Source organism: Emys orbicularis, chromosome 7, assembly GCF_028017835.1.
Source record: "Emys orbicularis isolate rEmyOrb1 chromosome 7, rEmyOrb1.hap1, whole genome shotgun sequence".
Classification (NCBI taxonomy): Eukaryota; Metazoa; Chordata; order Testudines; family Emydidae; genus Emys; species Emys orbicularis.
The window spans coordinates 37,571,045-37,584,774 of record NC_088689.1 but is presented as its reverse complement, the minus strand read 5'-3'; the positions used below and the strand labels follow the sequence as shown (position 1 = coordinate 37,584,774).

The window sequence follows — 13,730 nt, the reverse complement described above, 5'->3', positions numbered from 1 at the left end:
AGAAGCAGAATATAAAAAATAATAAAAGTAACTTCTTAGAGATAATTAAAATATCAGTTTGATATTTGTTTTAGGCTCCATTTTCCTTTAATGTTTAAATTGCCTGTTTACTCTGAGGACAACATTCAATTTACAAATTTAATCATATCTATTACATTTATAATTGTGTGCATATATTTATAGAGTGTTTGTGTACAGTTTATCACATGGTTATCTCCCCTCATATGAATATATATATATATTACACCCAAAAAGCTAAGATAAAAGAACGTTATTAAAGTTACAAAGTCAAGCAACCAAAAGTTAGGAAATGCCAGAATTAAAGTTGCCTGAGCAGCTTGTGTTCTCCTCATTGTTCATTGGCCCATGCCTTACTGACTACACACTTTTCAAATCCTGATCCGATGAGAGAATTATTAATTCCCGCATGGGCTTTTCTATGGCACTCATCACTACGTGTCTGAGGTGCTTCAAAAACATTTCGGAATTTATCTTTTTACAACCCCTGTGGAGTAAGGGACTATTATCCCCATTTTACAGATGAGGAACTGAGACACAGACGGAGGGAACCACAAAGGCTATGTCTACACATCAGGTAAACACCTGCAGCTGGCCCTTGTAAGCTGACTTGGGCTCGGGGTGCTTTGGGCACGGAGCTGTAAAATTGTGGTGTAGATGTTCGCTTGGGCTGGAGTCTGGGCTCTCGGACCCTCTCGCGGGGTCCCAGAGCTCAGGCTCCAGCCTGAGCCCAAACACCTACACCTCAGTTAAACAGCTCTTTAGCCTGAGCCCCATGAGCCCGAGTCAGTTGGCACAGGCCAGCCACGAGTTTTTAATTGCAGTGTACACATACCCCTAAAGAGAGGCAGCAACATATGTTATCAGGCTGAAATATAGGTGGCACATATGGAACTTTTACTCCGAAAACTTAGGTGCTGAGTGAGTTTAGGTGACTATGGGGTTCAGCAGGAGTTTTGTGAATCACAGTGGAGCCAAAATTGAGACTTAGGCACCTAAACTTGATTAGGTCTCAAGTTTAGGTGCCTAAGTAGCTTTGTGGATTTGGGCCAGACACACTAAGGTTAAAAGTATCCAATAACTTGGATTAGGGCACTCCTCTGCTATGTGAGAGACCCACGTTCAAACTCCAGCTTCACATCAGGGAAGGGAAATTGAACCCAGGTCTCCCACATCCCCTAGGTGAGTGCGCTCACTGTTGGGCTAGTCTAAAGGTTATAAGGGAGGCTACTGCCTCCTCTTGTTTGCTTCCTTCCTCTGTCTCCCTTACCCATTCCCCCTCCCAAAATGTTTTGGGTGAAAGTCCGTTCTGAATACACTCCCTGAAATTTAGGACTCTATAAATCAGATCCTCTCCCCTGGCTCTCTTCCCTTTTTATGGATCCTAAGAGGCTCAGGTTAAGTGGAAGGGTCTGGAAGGGGGCATGGTAAGGTGGCAGAGGATAATCCTCAGCTGGTGGAGTGATCACTGTCCTAGTTAGTGTAATTTAGAGCAGCCCTTAGGTTACTCCAGGTTATGACAGGGGCCACTTTAGTCCCTGGTCATCTCCAGGATGGCGGGGGTGAGAGGGGAGGGAACAAGACTTTCTCCACCTTTTCTGTGTCCTGTGCCAAGCACAGCTTGGTGATACTCAGGGATCTCGCCTTTAATGTATGTTAGAGATTGTCTGCTAGGAATAAAGATATACAATATTACAGTTCACACTGACATATAATTTTCTCTTTCAGATATAAGGTTTCTAAAATTTCTTACCTGTCCCTGAGAATTGTCCAAAGCTCTCCACCTAGACAGGCTTCCATCAACATGTATAAATATTTGCTGTCCTTGAATGTCCTGTATAGTCTATTATTTGCAAACAGGAAAATGCAATAAAAGTTAAAGCATTCTTTTTGGTAAAAGGTATTCCTGTGATACTTCACACTCCTTATTAACCATGAATATCACTTACTGTCTTCATTCTGTTGTATCATACTTGAAATGTTTCAGCAGAACAGATGTAGTATTTTAGTGATGAAGTGTATTATAAGAGGATGATGTTGCTACTCTGGGAACTAAATTTAGGGCATGACATTTCTAACTACTTAGCCTGACGTTGCTGCTTTCCAAGATCACTTGAAAGAGAGGCAAGACAATATGTACCCCATTTCTTGAAATGAGGAGATCATTTATCCTTCAAAGCAAAGAGTCAATATGTAGATCTGAAGCCTTCCTTTCATTTAATAATTTCAAAAGAATGCCCCTTAATTTTGGTTCATGTAAGAATTTAACACAATTTGCTTTTACATTTCATAGACCTTATAAAAATATCAAAAGATGCTTGTTTCCTCATCCAGGATGATTGAATATGTGGGAAAATCTGCCTAATGAAATAGCTGGGGCAAGTAACATGTATTCAGCATGTACTGTATGTCAGGCTTGACCTAAATTCTATGGGAAAACATTCCTTTCTACACATTTCTGCAACATTCTTGTGAAGCAGACTGGAAATTGTGTACCAGCTTCAGATAAATTAAATAAATTGAGTTTATTTATTTAATTAAATATGAAACTAATACAAGGAATTCTAAATTGTTGCATTATCTCATTTGTTATTAAACTAAATTAATTTTACTTTGCCCATATATTTTTCATTTTAAAGGTGCGGAAGAGCTTTGTACTGAAAACATGCAGCTGAATTGCAGACTCTTTCTGGGAGGACGCTGTACATTTTGGCAGATGGATAGAGGACCGTTGGGGTTTTTGACTCCTGGGAAGTTAAGGTCTGGGAGACAGTTTGGGTTTGTTGGATAAGTACATTAGCTCCCAGTGTTGACATTTAAATCACCATCATTAGATTTCAGAGTTACTATAGCACTGAGGCGAACTATTCTCAGAACTATTGTTATGTCTGTGAGAGTTATCATTTCAGGCTCTCTGCAGAAAGAAGCACACTTTGCTATGTCTGTTTACAGTTAGATCTCACATTTGGAAGGTTTCTTTGCAACCACATCATATAGAACATTATTTTAAAAAATCTCAAAAGGTTTGATTCTGGAGCATAATTCTTCAGCAACGAGTGGATTCTGTAGTATATTATGTGACTGTGCAATTACAGAGCACAGGGCTCTGTATGTCTTAAGCATTATGGGCATTATTAATCTCAGGTGACTACAATGAAAACAGAAGGTGTTGCAGAATTGAGCAGTTCAAAGTAAATAACATACTTTGTTATACCTCTCAAGGAGCTGTTGTGTGACATATGCCATGAGGCAGGGATAGACTAGCTGGATGCTTGATTGATCATGATGCAGTTTTTTAGTGCATTAGACTTTTATTTTTGGAGGCATTTGGTTAAATACTAGCTTAAGAAACATCGAAATGTGTTGGTCTCAACATAGTCCCTATCGGACATTACATCACCAAATTGGGCAGAGTTTGTCTTTGGTCTATGTTTGTACGGTGCACAGCACAATGCCACTTAGTTTTTTTTATTACTATTGTTATCATTATTACCCTATCACATATTTTGGAATAACTATTCATCTTTTCACCTCTACTGGAAAAGTCTGAGGCTTATGATCCAGGTCAGGGCTGAGGAGCACTTGCTGAGCTGTTTGAGGAAGGTTGCAAAGTCTGCTTGAGTCAATGTAACTTGTCTCTTGTTTCCAAGAGTGCCAATAGCCACAGAAAAAACAGTTAAAAACAGTAAATGCTCCTCTACTTGTGAAACATTAGTCTGGATTCACTATAGCTAAAACGTACCATGTGTGGTCACAAAAGATTAAAAGAAAGAAAAATGAACCCATCTTTTAGATCCTCACTTAAATACTGGTAAATTTTGCACCTTATTTTGACACTTATTAGGCTTCAGTACAATCTTGTATAGTCAGTCAAAATTAGAGTAATTTAGTTAACTACTTATTATGATTAAGATCTGTGGAAAGGCTCCAGCAGTGGGATAATATATTGCTAAAAAAAGCAATGTAGATGGGAGGCATGACTTGGGCAAGTAGAAAGCCATGGAGGGCATGTACTTGGGCATGTCTTTACTCTACTCGCCTGAGCCATGCCTCACCAGCTACTCTGATATTTATACCCATGCTGGGGGGAAGAGGTTGGGAGGGGGGCTACTGAGTATATACTCTACATGCCACCATAAGAAGTATGTAGCATAAACCTACCTAAACAGTTTCTGATCAATTTTAACATCTTTAGGTTTACCCATCCTTTTAGCAGCCTTGCAAATGGTTCATTACATGAATAGCCTTATTTTAGTGCTTTCTTTTCCAGTATTCTGCATAGACCTGAAGATAAGATACTGGAAAGTATTTCTGTTTATCTTACATAAACATTAAATACACACAAAAAAGAAGGAAAAAAAGTTGATTAGTATATATTTAATTAGCTATTGAGGATAATGGTACTAGTCATGTAAAAGTTTGCAGGATCAGGCTCCTAATCTTGAGAATATGTTCTCTTTCAATTATGTTAAAATGTCCTTTATGTTTTAGTGGTCATGTTCTGCTAACTCTGTTATATAATGGCACCTTCCATTACATTAGTATATTGATTCAGACAGTGGGTAGCACATTAAAAAGTTTAGAAAATATTTTGTAACCGTAATAGTCTACAAGGAGTACTTGCAATTTCAGTGCTATCTCAAATCTAGATAACTGAGGCATTTTTGTGGATCAAATATGAAAGAAAAGCAAAGTGTAAAGATAATTGAAGCATTACATAGTACCACCTTGTTTACTTCATACAGTAACTGTTGTGGCAAATGAATCAAGCATGAGGTTGAAATAAACATATTACAAAGGCAATAACAGATGGTCCTTCAATCCCTAATAAAAGGTATACATATACAATTTTCATTTCAAGCCTGTGTAATTTAATGCTCATGTAAGATAAGATACTAGAAAACATTTCTCTTTGTCTGACGTCTAACGTGGAGTACAGGAAACTAAATCACTACTCTTCAAAAATATACAGATAACTCCCTGGCAAAGTTATTGTTCCATTTCATCTCAATTCTAGGAGAGAATATTTGCTTTTCTTATAGGTCTAAATCCAGGCACAGAGAAATCTTTTGTGTGTAGCTCTCCTTCCTCCAGAGTGAAAGTAAGGCTCAGCATCCCCCTGTTCCCTCTTCTTTTAAACCTCACAGAGTCCCCTCTGCCATACAAGATCTGCACAGAGGTAGGAAATGAGACTAGACAGCCAGGGGGAGAAGCGAGTATGTTAGGGACACATCCTCTCTGCTCCAGCTCTGTGGAGTTCACCTGGGTAAATAATAAAGCTCCGTGGTATATTATCTTTTCTGCTGAGCCCCCATCTCCAGTGGAATTGAGCTGCAAGGGAGTGGGAGTTCTGCCAAAGGCCAGAGCTGGTGCAAAGGCACAGAGCTTCCCCATGAATCAGAGTATCTGCCAGGTTTCTGATGGGTGTTGCAGCATATTTTGCTGGGGAGGAGACACCCCCAGCTGAGTGATGTGTGTGGGGGGGAAATCTCTGTAAGGGTGTCCTCCTGGAGAGTTCATCCCCCACAGACCTGTGTATGGATTTTACCAGAGAGAGAATGATTTGGGCGATAGTTTTATTAATTTACCTAATTTGCTAAATAATATTGCCAATACCTTTGCAATATTTATTGAATGTCAGATTTTTCAACTGTCCAAGACTCTTACAATAATCTCGAATATATAAGGGAGCATCTCACCATCCTGTTTTCCCCCCAGATATTCACAATTTTAAGGGATGCTCAGTGTCAGATAATGTAAGTGTGATTATGGTTAGAAAAGTGACTATAGCCTCTTGTTACACATTCAGAGTCACATCTGCTTATCTTTCTGATCAACATTTGGTGTTACCGCTTTTTACTCTTGGAGAGCCAATAAAGCTAAGGAATAATGAGCTAGATTCTGTTTTGGCATGCGCATAATCAAAATATTTGCTGAATATTGTTGTCTCTCTACTACTGCTGTTGGTGCATGATCCAGAAAGAGTACAGCTTGACTTCCAGAATCTAGGTTGAGTTTTCAGGGCTGAGAGTTAAAAATATTGAGCAGATTTGTCAACTCATTGAGAGACAATAAACATGGAACACTATGGTGCCATATTTGCAGAGTCCCTTGACTGAGATGAACTGCGATTAAAGGGTGTTTTACCTATAGTGCTTGTGGGACAATTCATGACCAATTCCATAACACACAGCAATTTTATAAGAAACAACAGCCAGACTGGAACGTTCTCAACTTGAAATGAGTTTATGAAATGTAGTGACAGTACCTCACAATGAAGTCTGAGTGAGCCCCCTGCATTATCTGCTTCTCTGAGCGTATGTGCTCCTGCTGTCTTGTGTCCACTATGTGACGTTTCTTCAGTATCTTCATTGCAAATGTTTTGGATTCTTCACTTTTCAACTGGACCTTGAATAAAAGTGGCAAATATATTAGTTAGAAGCAGTGCCCGTAACTCCCTAACAATCTGGAATTTTGGATGGGCACATTTTAGCTCCTTCCAAAAATGTTAGATCTTCTGGAGAATGGAAAGTTTATTTCATAGGGGGATATAAACATAATTAAACAAACTGAAATAAAAATGAACCTAATTCTTAGAGCACTCAAGATGACTGTTCTTGTCTTCAGTATTCTGCAATCTCAGAGGGACTGACAAATTGACTTTTCTTCAGTTCCTCCACCTACCACAAATATGCTGTCCCCTTCTCCTACCTTCTTAACAATCTCCAGCCTCATGCCTGCACAGTAGAACACTCCTTCCTCAGTGGAACAGCAGTCTGATACTCCTGGAATGCTTACTCTCATCAACTGACCCAGCCTCCCTGCACAGAGCCACTCTGAATTTCATGATCAATTTTTCCTGTTCCTAGCATAACACCCCAGTGCAACCTATCTCCCACTCCTGATTTCTAGGCCAAGAGAAGGATTTGGCAGAATGGGTAGATGGGTCACATTAAGAGGCCAGGTGAAGCCAGAGGAAGGACAAGAGGAGAGTTTGTAGCAGCAAAAATGTATTCAGGCATAAGTTATGACTCAAGAGCTCCCAAGAGCTAGGGACCCTCCCTTTTTTCCAGCACAGTGTCCCCTAGCTTCTCTCTTAGGAAATTAACCGGCTCCCCCGGGGATAACCATTTGGAAATTAGCCAGTTTCTTATGCCTTAATAAAACACACGTTTTAACTCACTGGGTCTGTTCACTGCAAACCAGATTTCTAAATGTGGCATATTGCTACACCATATCCACTGATACATTTGCTAGTACAATATGCCATTGAATTGAAAAGCCATTTACAATAACTTTCTGTGTTGAGGGGAAAAACAACCACAACAGCATTATATATTTCCCTCAGGTATACTCACAGCATAAAGATGCTGGTTCTAATAAGTGTACAACTTTAATAAAACCCTTTTCTATAAATATAACATTTCCACTGACTCTGACAAGGGAATATAGTCCTTGAAAGGTTTAAATGCAAGAGCAAAGCTAGCTTTTCAATGGTGCTGCTCTGGCATGTCTTTACTTTTAACCTTGACCCTCAACTAATATATTTTTCTTGTTAAGAAAACAGATGTCTGTAAAGTTTAAGCTTTTTGTTGTTGTTGTTGCTTAGCCTAAGCACAGGAATCACTTAAGATCCCTCAGAACATCTCCCTATATGCAGTGGGCCAAATTCTGCATTGACTTACATCCTGTGAATTGACATCAGTATCCATTAGCAGACAATGGAGTTGAATAGTGTTTAAGTCAATAGAGAATTTGGCCTGATATATTCATCTGCTTTCACAGATAAGAACTTACTGGTATGGCATCTGAGGGGCTTTCAAGAATGCATAATTAACAGAAGGGATCTATCCTGTCTCCTTCCTTCTCCACAAATTAGTAAGATTCCTTGGAGCTGGCTTGATATCTTATAGTCTAGCCACTCAAGACAACAAACAAACAAAAACCTCCCATGCTGAACAAAGGAATATAATTACAAACTGCTAGACAAGCAGACATCCACTTAATAATCCTAGGTGCTGTAACTGAGCCACATGATCTTTTATGCAGTTGAAAAGGAAAATTGACCGCCAACCAGTTTCCTTGTAGCTATCACCAAATGACAGAATAAATTGATAATTCGCCCATCTGGCCTACTACTTTGCTAAATTCCTCCTCTTGTTACAGTAAACCAGTCACATCACATCACGTTGTCACATTGTGAAGAGTGCACATAGTTAATTACATTTTTTCCACATAGTACAGTATATGGTACAAATGCTATTTGGCAATTTTTATGAAAACACAGAGATGAAGCCAGCTTTCATTTTCAGGTTTCATTTTACAACTTCTCTATCAATGTACCCAGGATTTTGAAATGCAGGCCAGATCAGAACTCTAGTTTGTCTCTGAGGGAGGGACATAATGTGGATGCAACATAACCTAATTGTTTTTAAAAAATTCTTTTTTATTAAAAAAAAGGACAACCATATTTTCTTAAGAGAAAAGGAAAATAAAAAGATCTAGGTTGGTCTAAGAAAAGTCACCTTCAAAATTTTTCCTAGCCTGTCTTTGAAAACTGTAATCTTTAAATCCTTCCACTTTCCCATGAATCCTTGCTGAGTGGCTATGAAGACACTTTAAATGGTTCAGTTCATGCCAACTGTGTAATAACGAAGTGGAAAAATCTGTAGATTAATTTGCTCAGAATCAGAGCTTTTACTGGAAATTAAACTGACATAACAGCTGTCCTCTCTAAAGCCAGGGTAACACATATGGATATACTAAATTTAAACCAAGGGGTAGATCCTCAGCTGGTATAAATGTACACCAAATAGCACTACTTAAAGAGCAACACTTGCCCATGTGATTCAGCAATAATGTTTAATAAATGACAATCCATTTTTATACATATAAATTTTTTATCATAAACTCTATAAAATCTGTTTTAGGTAAACTATGAAGACCAGGGGTGTGCTCGGACTCTGATGTGGACTCACAGCCAATCTGCTCAAGATTGTCCCATACTATGGTGTTATGTTTAGCACCTGTGAGTTCTGCAAGCAGGTCTGTCTCTACAGAAATGGTTATATTATAGTTCTTCACATTTGTCATAGACATGTCATATTTGCTTGCTGCCTCATGGAAAAAGGCTACAGAATCTCATGACAAGTAGTTTGTATGACACAGTGTAAGATTGATGAATTCTAATATGATTAAGAAAATCTGAAGATGGATTGAACATCCTAGCATTAGACCCTTCTGATAACACTTCTGAGGGTTTTACTTATACATATGTTTCTGTCACTACGTGCATTGGAAGCACCTTGTTTCAGACTCTGATTTGCTGGCTTATGTTTCTTGCTCTTGGCATACGCTGATATGCTGATGTTCTATAAGTATTCCCATTGCCACTGATACAAGTGGTTGCCTGTCTTTGCTTTGCAATAAATGGGATATATATCCTTAGGTGGTTGTAAGTCTGTTTTTAAATTTTGAACCATTCTTTTCTTAAAAACCTCTTGTTGTGCCAGTATAATTTAAGTCCTGGTATTTGTGGTTTTTTATTTTCTCCATAGTTGCAAGCATTTTCAGTCCCACATGAAACTTTTGTTTTTCCAGAAGAACAGTTCTTGCTTCCCACACCAAGACTCTCAATTATTATTTTTACATGAAGCTTATGTTTGCCATCTCATTTTATGAGAGACTGGGTATGGAGTCCTATACAATCCACATCAAATTCAGAGAAACATTTCTTGTCACTCATCCATCAAGGTTTCCCAATTACTCCGTTATGTTTACACTGTACTGTGCTGCACTGCTATGCTTTATGCCTATACAACTTAAAAATAGGGAGGAGGGGAATAGTTCTGGATTTACTGCATGTGGAAAATGAGGGAGTTATGTGTATTATTTTACATATATATCATATATACCTCAACTCACCCATTTGATATTATTCTAACTGATTACACACAGTTAAATCAAAGAAGGCTCAAAGTGGGAGAACAAAGAAGAAACAAAACAATGGCAAAGATAAGGTATAGTCCAGTCCAGAGAATACCAATGGTCCTCGAGGAAACAATGGAGAAATTATTAATTGATGAATGCTCCTACCAGGCTCTAAAGTTTACTTTTTCCAGACCTGAGCTTAAGATCAAAGAGCTTAAGATCAAATAATAATAGTATCCCGAAAGAAGCAGATTGAGAGGGTTGTCAGCAGCTTCTGAGGGAAAGATACTGGCAGAGACACACTGACAGAAAGGGCAGCAAGGAGACTGTCTCTCTCAACCCAGAGATGGAAGTGACCAGGCTGAATGGAACGTACCAAAGCTTGCAAGGAAAGAGTCAGGTTTAGATAAGGGAAAATATGCACATGGGACTTTTTTGTTTTATTCCTTTTGTTGTGTACTATATACCTTTGGGCAAATAAATTATGCTTTGTTTTGAGGAAGCTATTTTTGAATCACTTTAATCAGTCACTGTCAAAGGTTCCCAGAGGATACTGGTGCCAAACACAGTTGAGCCTGTTGGGTTAACACAGTTGGGAAACAGGGGGTCTGTAGCCCAGAGATACAATCTAAGAGAGGTAGGACTGCAGGGGTCCACCTAGAAAGGGGTGCACTGAAGAGAGACTAAACAGAAAATAAAGCATAGTTTTCTTTATAACAGTAACATTGCAAAATCTAGTTTGCTCTGTCAGGTAGCCAAATTGCTCAGTTTTCTATCAGAATTATGCATTCAATAAAGAGAAAACAGCTGCCAACATTAATAATTTCAAACAAAAGCCAGTGCACCATCCATGGTGGTATTGCAGGCATTACAAATAGGACTTGTTTTCTTTTGTCATTTATTTTTTATAGACAAATAGTTCAGAAAAAAACAACTAATATATAAACAATGGAGTCAACAGAAAATCATTAGAAGATTCAATACAAAAGCTAAAGTGTTCCATTTTTATATGTGAATTTTATTTGTAAGGCATTACTACTGCCTACCTTTATTTTTAACTTTGACGTATAATAAACATTTGTAATGATCTGAGTGATTTTCAGATCAATAACTTTTAAAATTTTATGATGACTGGTAATAACAATAAATCATACTTCCTCTTCCCTTTCTAGTAGGTCATTCTAATAGCATGGATTTTTGCTAAGGTTATGTCATTTATATCAAAGACCTTTTTTTTAATGACTGGCTTTAGTGATGCAAGTAACTTATTGAAGGTTCCAGGGAAGCTTCAAAATAAATAAATAGTGCAAGAGTAGATACTTTTTGGACAGAAAAAAAGTCAGCAGTTTTCTTATTATCTAATAACAGTTCTACCTTCACCTCCATACAGAACACACAAAAAGCAACAACTATCCAGTGCACGGCATTGACCTACAGCAACAAGAAAATTCAGTCAAATTTTCCACTCACATTCCTAACTTACTTTAAATCGCATAGGTATTGCAAGAGTTTGAGATCAGTGTGGGATTCATTTGTATTGTATCTTCTTGAGACACCAAAACAAAACCAGTGAGTTACAGACCCAGAGGCTTAAATTTGGATCTCCTTCCTTCCTATGGGTTTGCCAGACCTTTTGGAGGTGAACTTAATGCTGATTTTACAGCCTGGAAATGGAAATCCTGCATTTATTTACAGGTAAAGTACAGGTATTGGCACTGTAAACTTCCCCACCTTCTTCAGGGAGCCTCAAACCTGATAAGTCTCCATGCCCAATCCATTTTTGGTGTTCCTGCTGAGATTGCCAAATAGTGCTAATTGTGCTGGTTGAGATTATGATGTAAACTCCTGGATTCAGACCACCAACTCATTTCTATTAATCCACCGAACAGTCATCATCTTGTTATTATTTTCAGTAACTATTGACCTTTCTTAAGCCCAGTGACTTAGATGGGAAAAGATTATTCTTTCGTTAACAACCCTCTGAATGATGTGGTCCCCTAATTAAGCCATACACTTAATAGGACTTTCATATATTTTTCAGATTTTATTTTTTTATTACAAGTTTTAAAAAAAAAAAAAGGCTAAAAGTTGCCATATAAAGATCACTATTGGCCAAATGAGACAAGGGCGGCCAAGAACATTTGCCCCACAGTTTTGACAAGAAAATGCCACACAAGGATACAGAAGCCAAAAATGTTTGTGTATCCCAACTCATCAGAAGGCTGACATGTTCAGTAGAAAGTTCAGCCTTCTGGGAAACTCACCACAAAAATTTGCCAAATATTTTTGCAGTGGAATAAGGGCCGGCTCCAGCTTTTTGGCCACCTCAAGCGGCGGGAAAAAAAAAGAAAAAGATAAAGCCCCAATCGGCGGCAGCTCAGCCGCGACGCTTAATTCTTCGGCAGCAATTCAGCAGCAGGTCCTTCGCTCCAAGAGGGACTGAGGAACCCGCCGCCGAATTGTCGCCGAAGACCCGGACGTGCCGCACCTTTCCATTGGCCGCCCCAAGCACCTGCTTCCTTCGCTGGTGCCTGGAGCCGGCCCTGAGTGGAATGTATGAAGCAAAATTGTTGGGGAATTTTGCAAATGAGCCATCCTTTTGGAATTTTAAAAACCTGCCTTTAACAACACAGCAAATTTCAAAGGCCCTAGAGTAATTGTAGGTTCAGAGGGAGTCCTGCTGGGCAGAACCACAAGTATCAATCACCTGCTCCTGAGGCCAGAACAGTAGCTGTGAGGGTCGACACAGTAGCTACTGGCTGACCTTTCTCCCTATCAGTTCTTTACAGGTTGGAAAGCATACTGGTTATTTATTCTTCCTTCCACCCCTCTACAGTCTTCTTTTCAGTTTTCTCAGCTTTCAGAGCAGCATAGATTTGAACAAAGGACTTGTCTCCAGAAGTGGATGCCAACTCTCACTACTCATGTAAAGAGCTTTTTAAATATTATGGTTTTTTAAATCGGTGAAGGGGACTGTGTAAGGAAAAAGTGTAGAGAAGTTGGAACCAGCTAAGCAATGACAATATTCAGAACTTATATTCACTGAAGGGCCCAGGACTCCAGAGACATAGTGTGTGTGCGCAGGAGCGGCACCAGGGTTTTTGCCACCCTAAGCGGCAGCGCTCCTCCTCTGATCATTCAGGAGGCCTGGGGTCTTCGGCGGCAGGGTCCTTCCGCTCCGCGGCTTCAGGGCACTTCGGCGGCGGGTCCCGGAGTGAGTGAAGGACCCGCCGCCGAATTTCTGCCAAAGATCCGGAGCGGAAGGACCCCCCGCCGCCGAATTTCTGCCGAGGGTGGCAAAATGCCGCCCCCCCCCCAATCCTGCTGCCCTAGGTTACTGCCTACGGTCGCCTAGTGGAAGCGTCGGCCCTGTGTGTGTGTATCCAATCCAAGCAGCACTTCACACCTCCCACTGTGTTCAAAGATCTCCAGGTTGCTCTGATATCAGGTCCACTACTTCAGTGCTCCCTCTAATCTGCACAGACTGAGTAGTGGAACGCTGCATCCGAGGGTGCTAAAGCAGTTGGCAGATGACATTGCAGAGCCATTGGCCATTATCTTTGAAAACTCATGGCGATCAGGGGAGGTCCTGGATGACTGGAAAAAGGCTAATGTAGTGCCCATCTTTAAAAAAGGGAAGAAGGAGGATCCAGGGAACTACAGGCCAGTCAGCCTCTCCTCAGTCCCTGGAAAAATCATGGAGCAGGTCCTCAAGGAATCAATTCTGAAGCACTTAGAGGAGAGGAAAGTGATCAGGAACAGTCAGCATGGATTCACCAAGG

At 39.7% G+C, this 13,730-nt stretch overlaps 1 protein-coding gene across 2 annotated transcripts in view; it reads right to left on the bottom strand.

The window, feature by feature from the left end:
- The window catches only part of PRKG1 (protein kinase cGMP-dependent 1), a 944,545-nt gene that overhangs the window by 14,876 nt on the left and 915,939 nt on the right, over positions 1–13,730 (bottom strand). For both annotated transcript variants that reach the window (XM_065407822.1, XM_065407820.1), the window contains exons 11-12: positions 6,287–6,426; positions 1,772–1,861 (exon numbers count right to left, since the gene is read on the bottom strand). In XM_065407822.1, the coding sequence (XP_065263894.1) occupies positions 1,772–1,861; positions 6,287–6,426 (230 nt within the window). The remainder of the gene's footprint in view (positions 1–1,771; positions 1,862–6,286; positions 6,427–13,730) is intronic.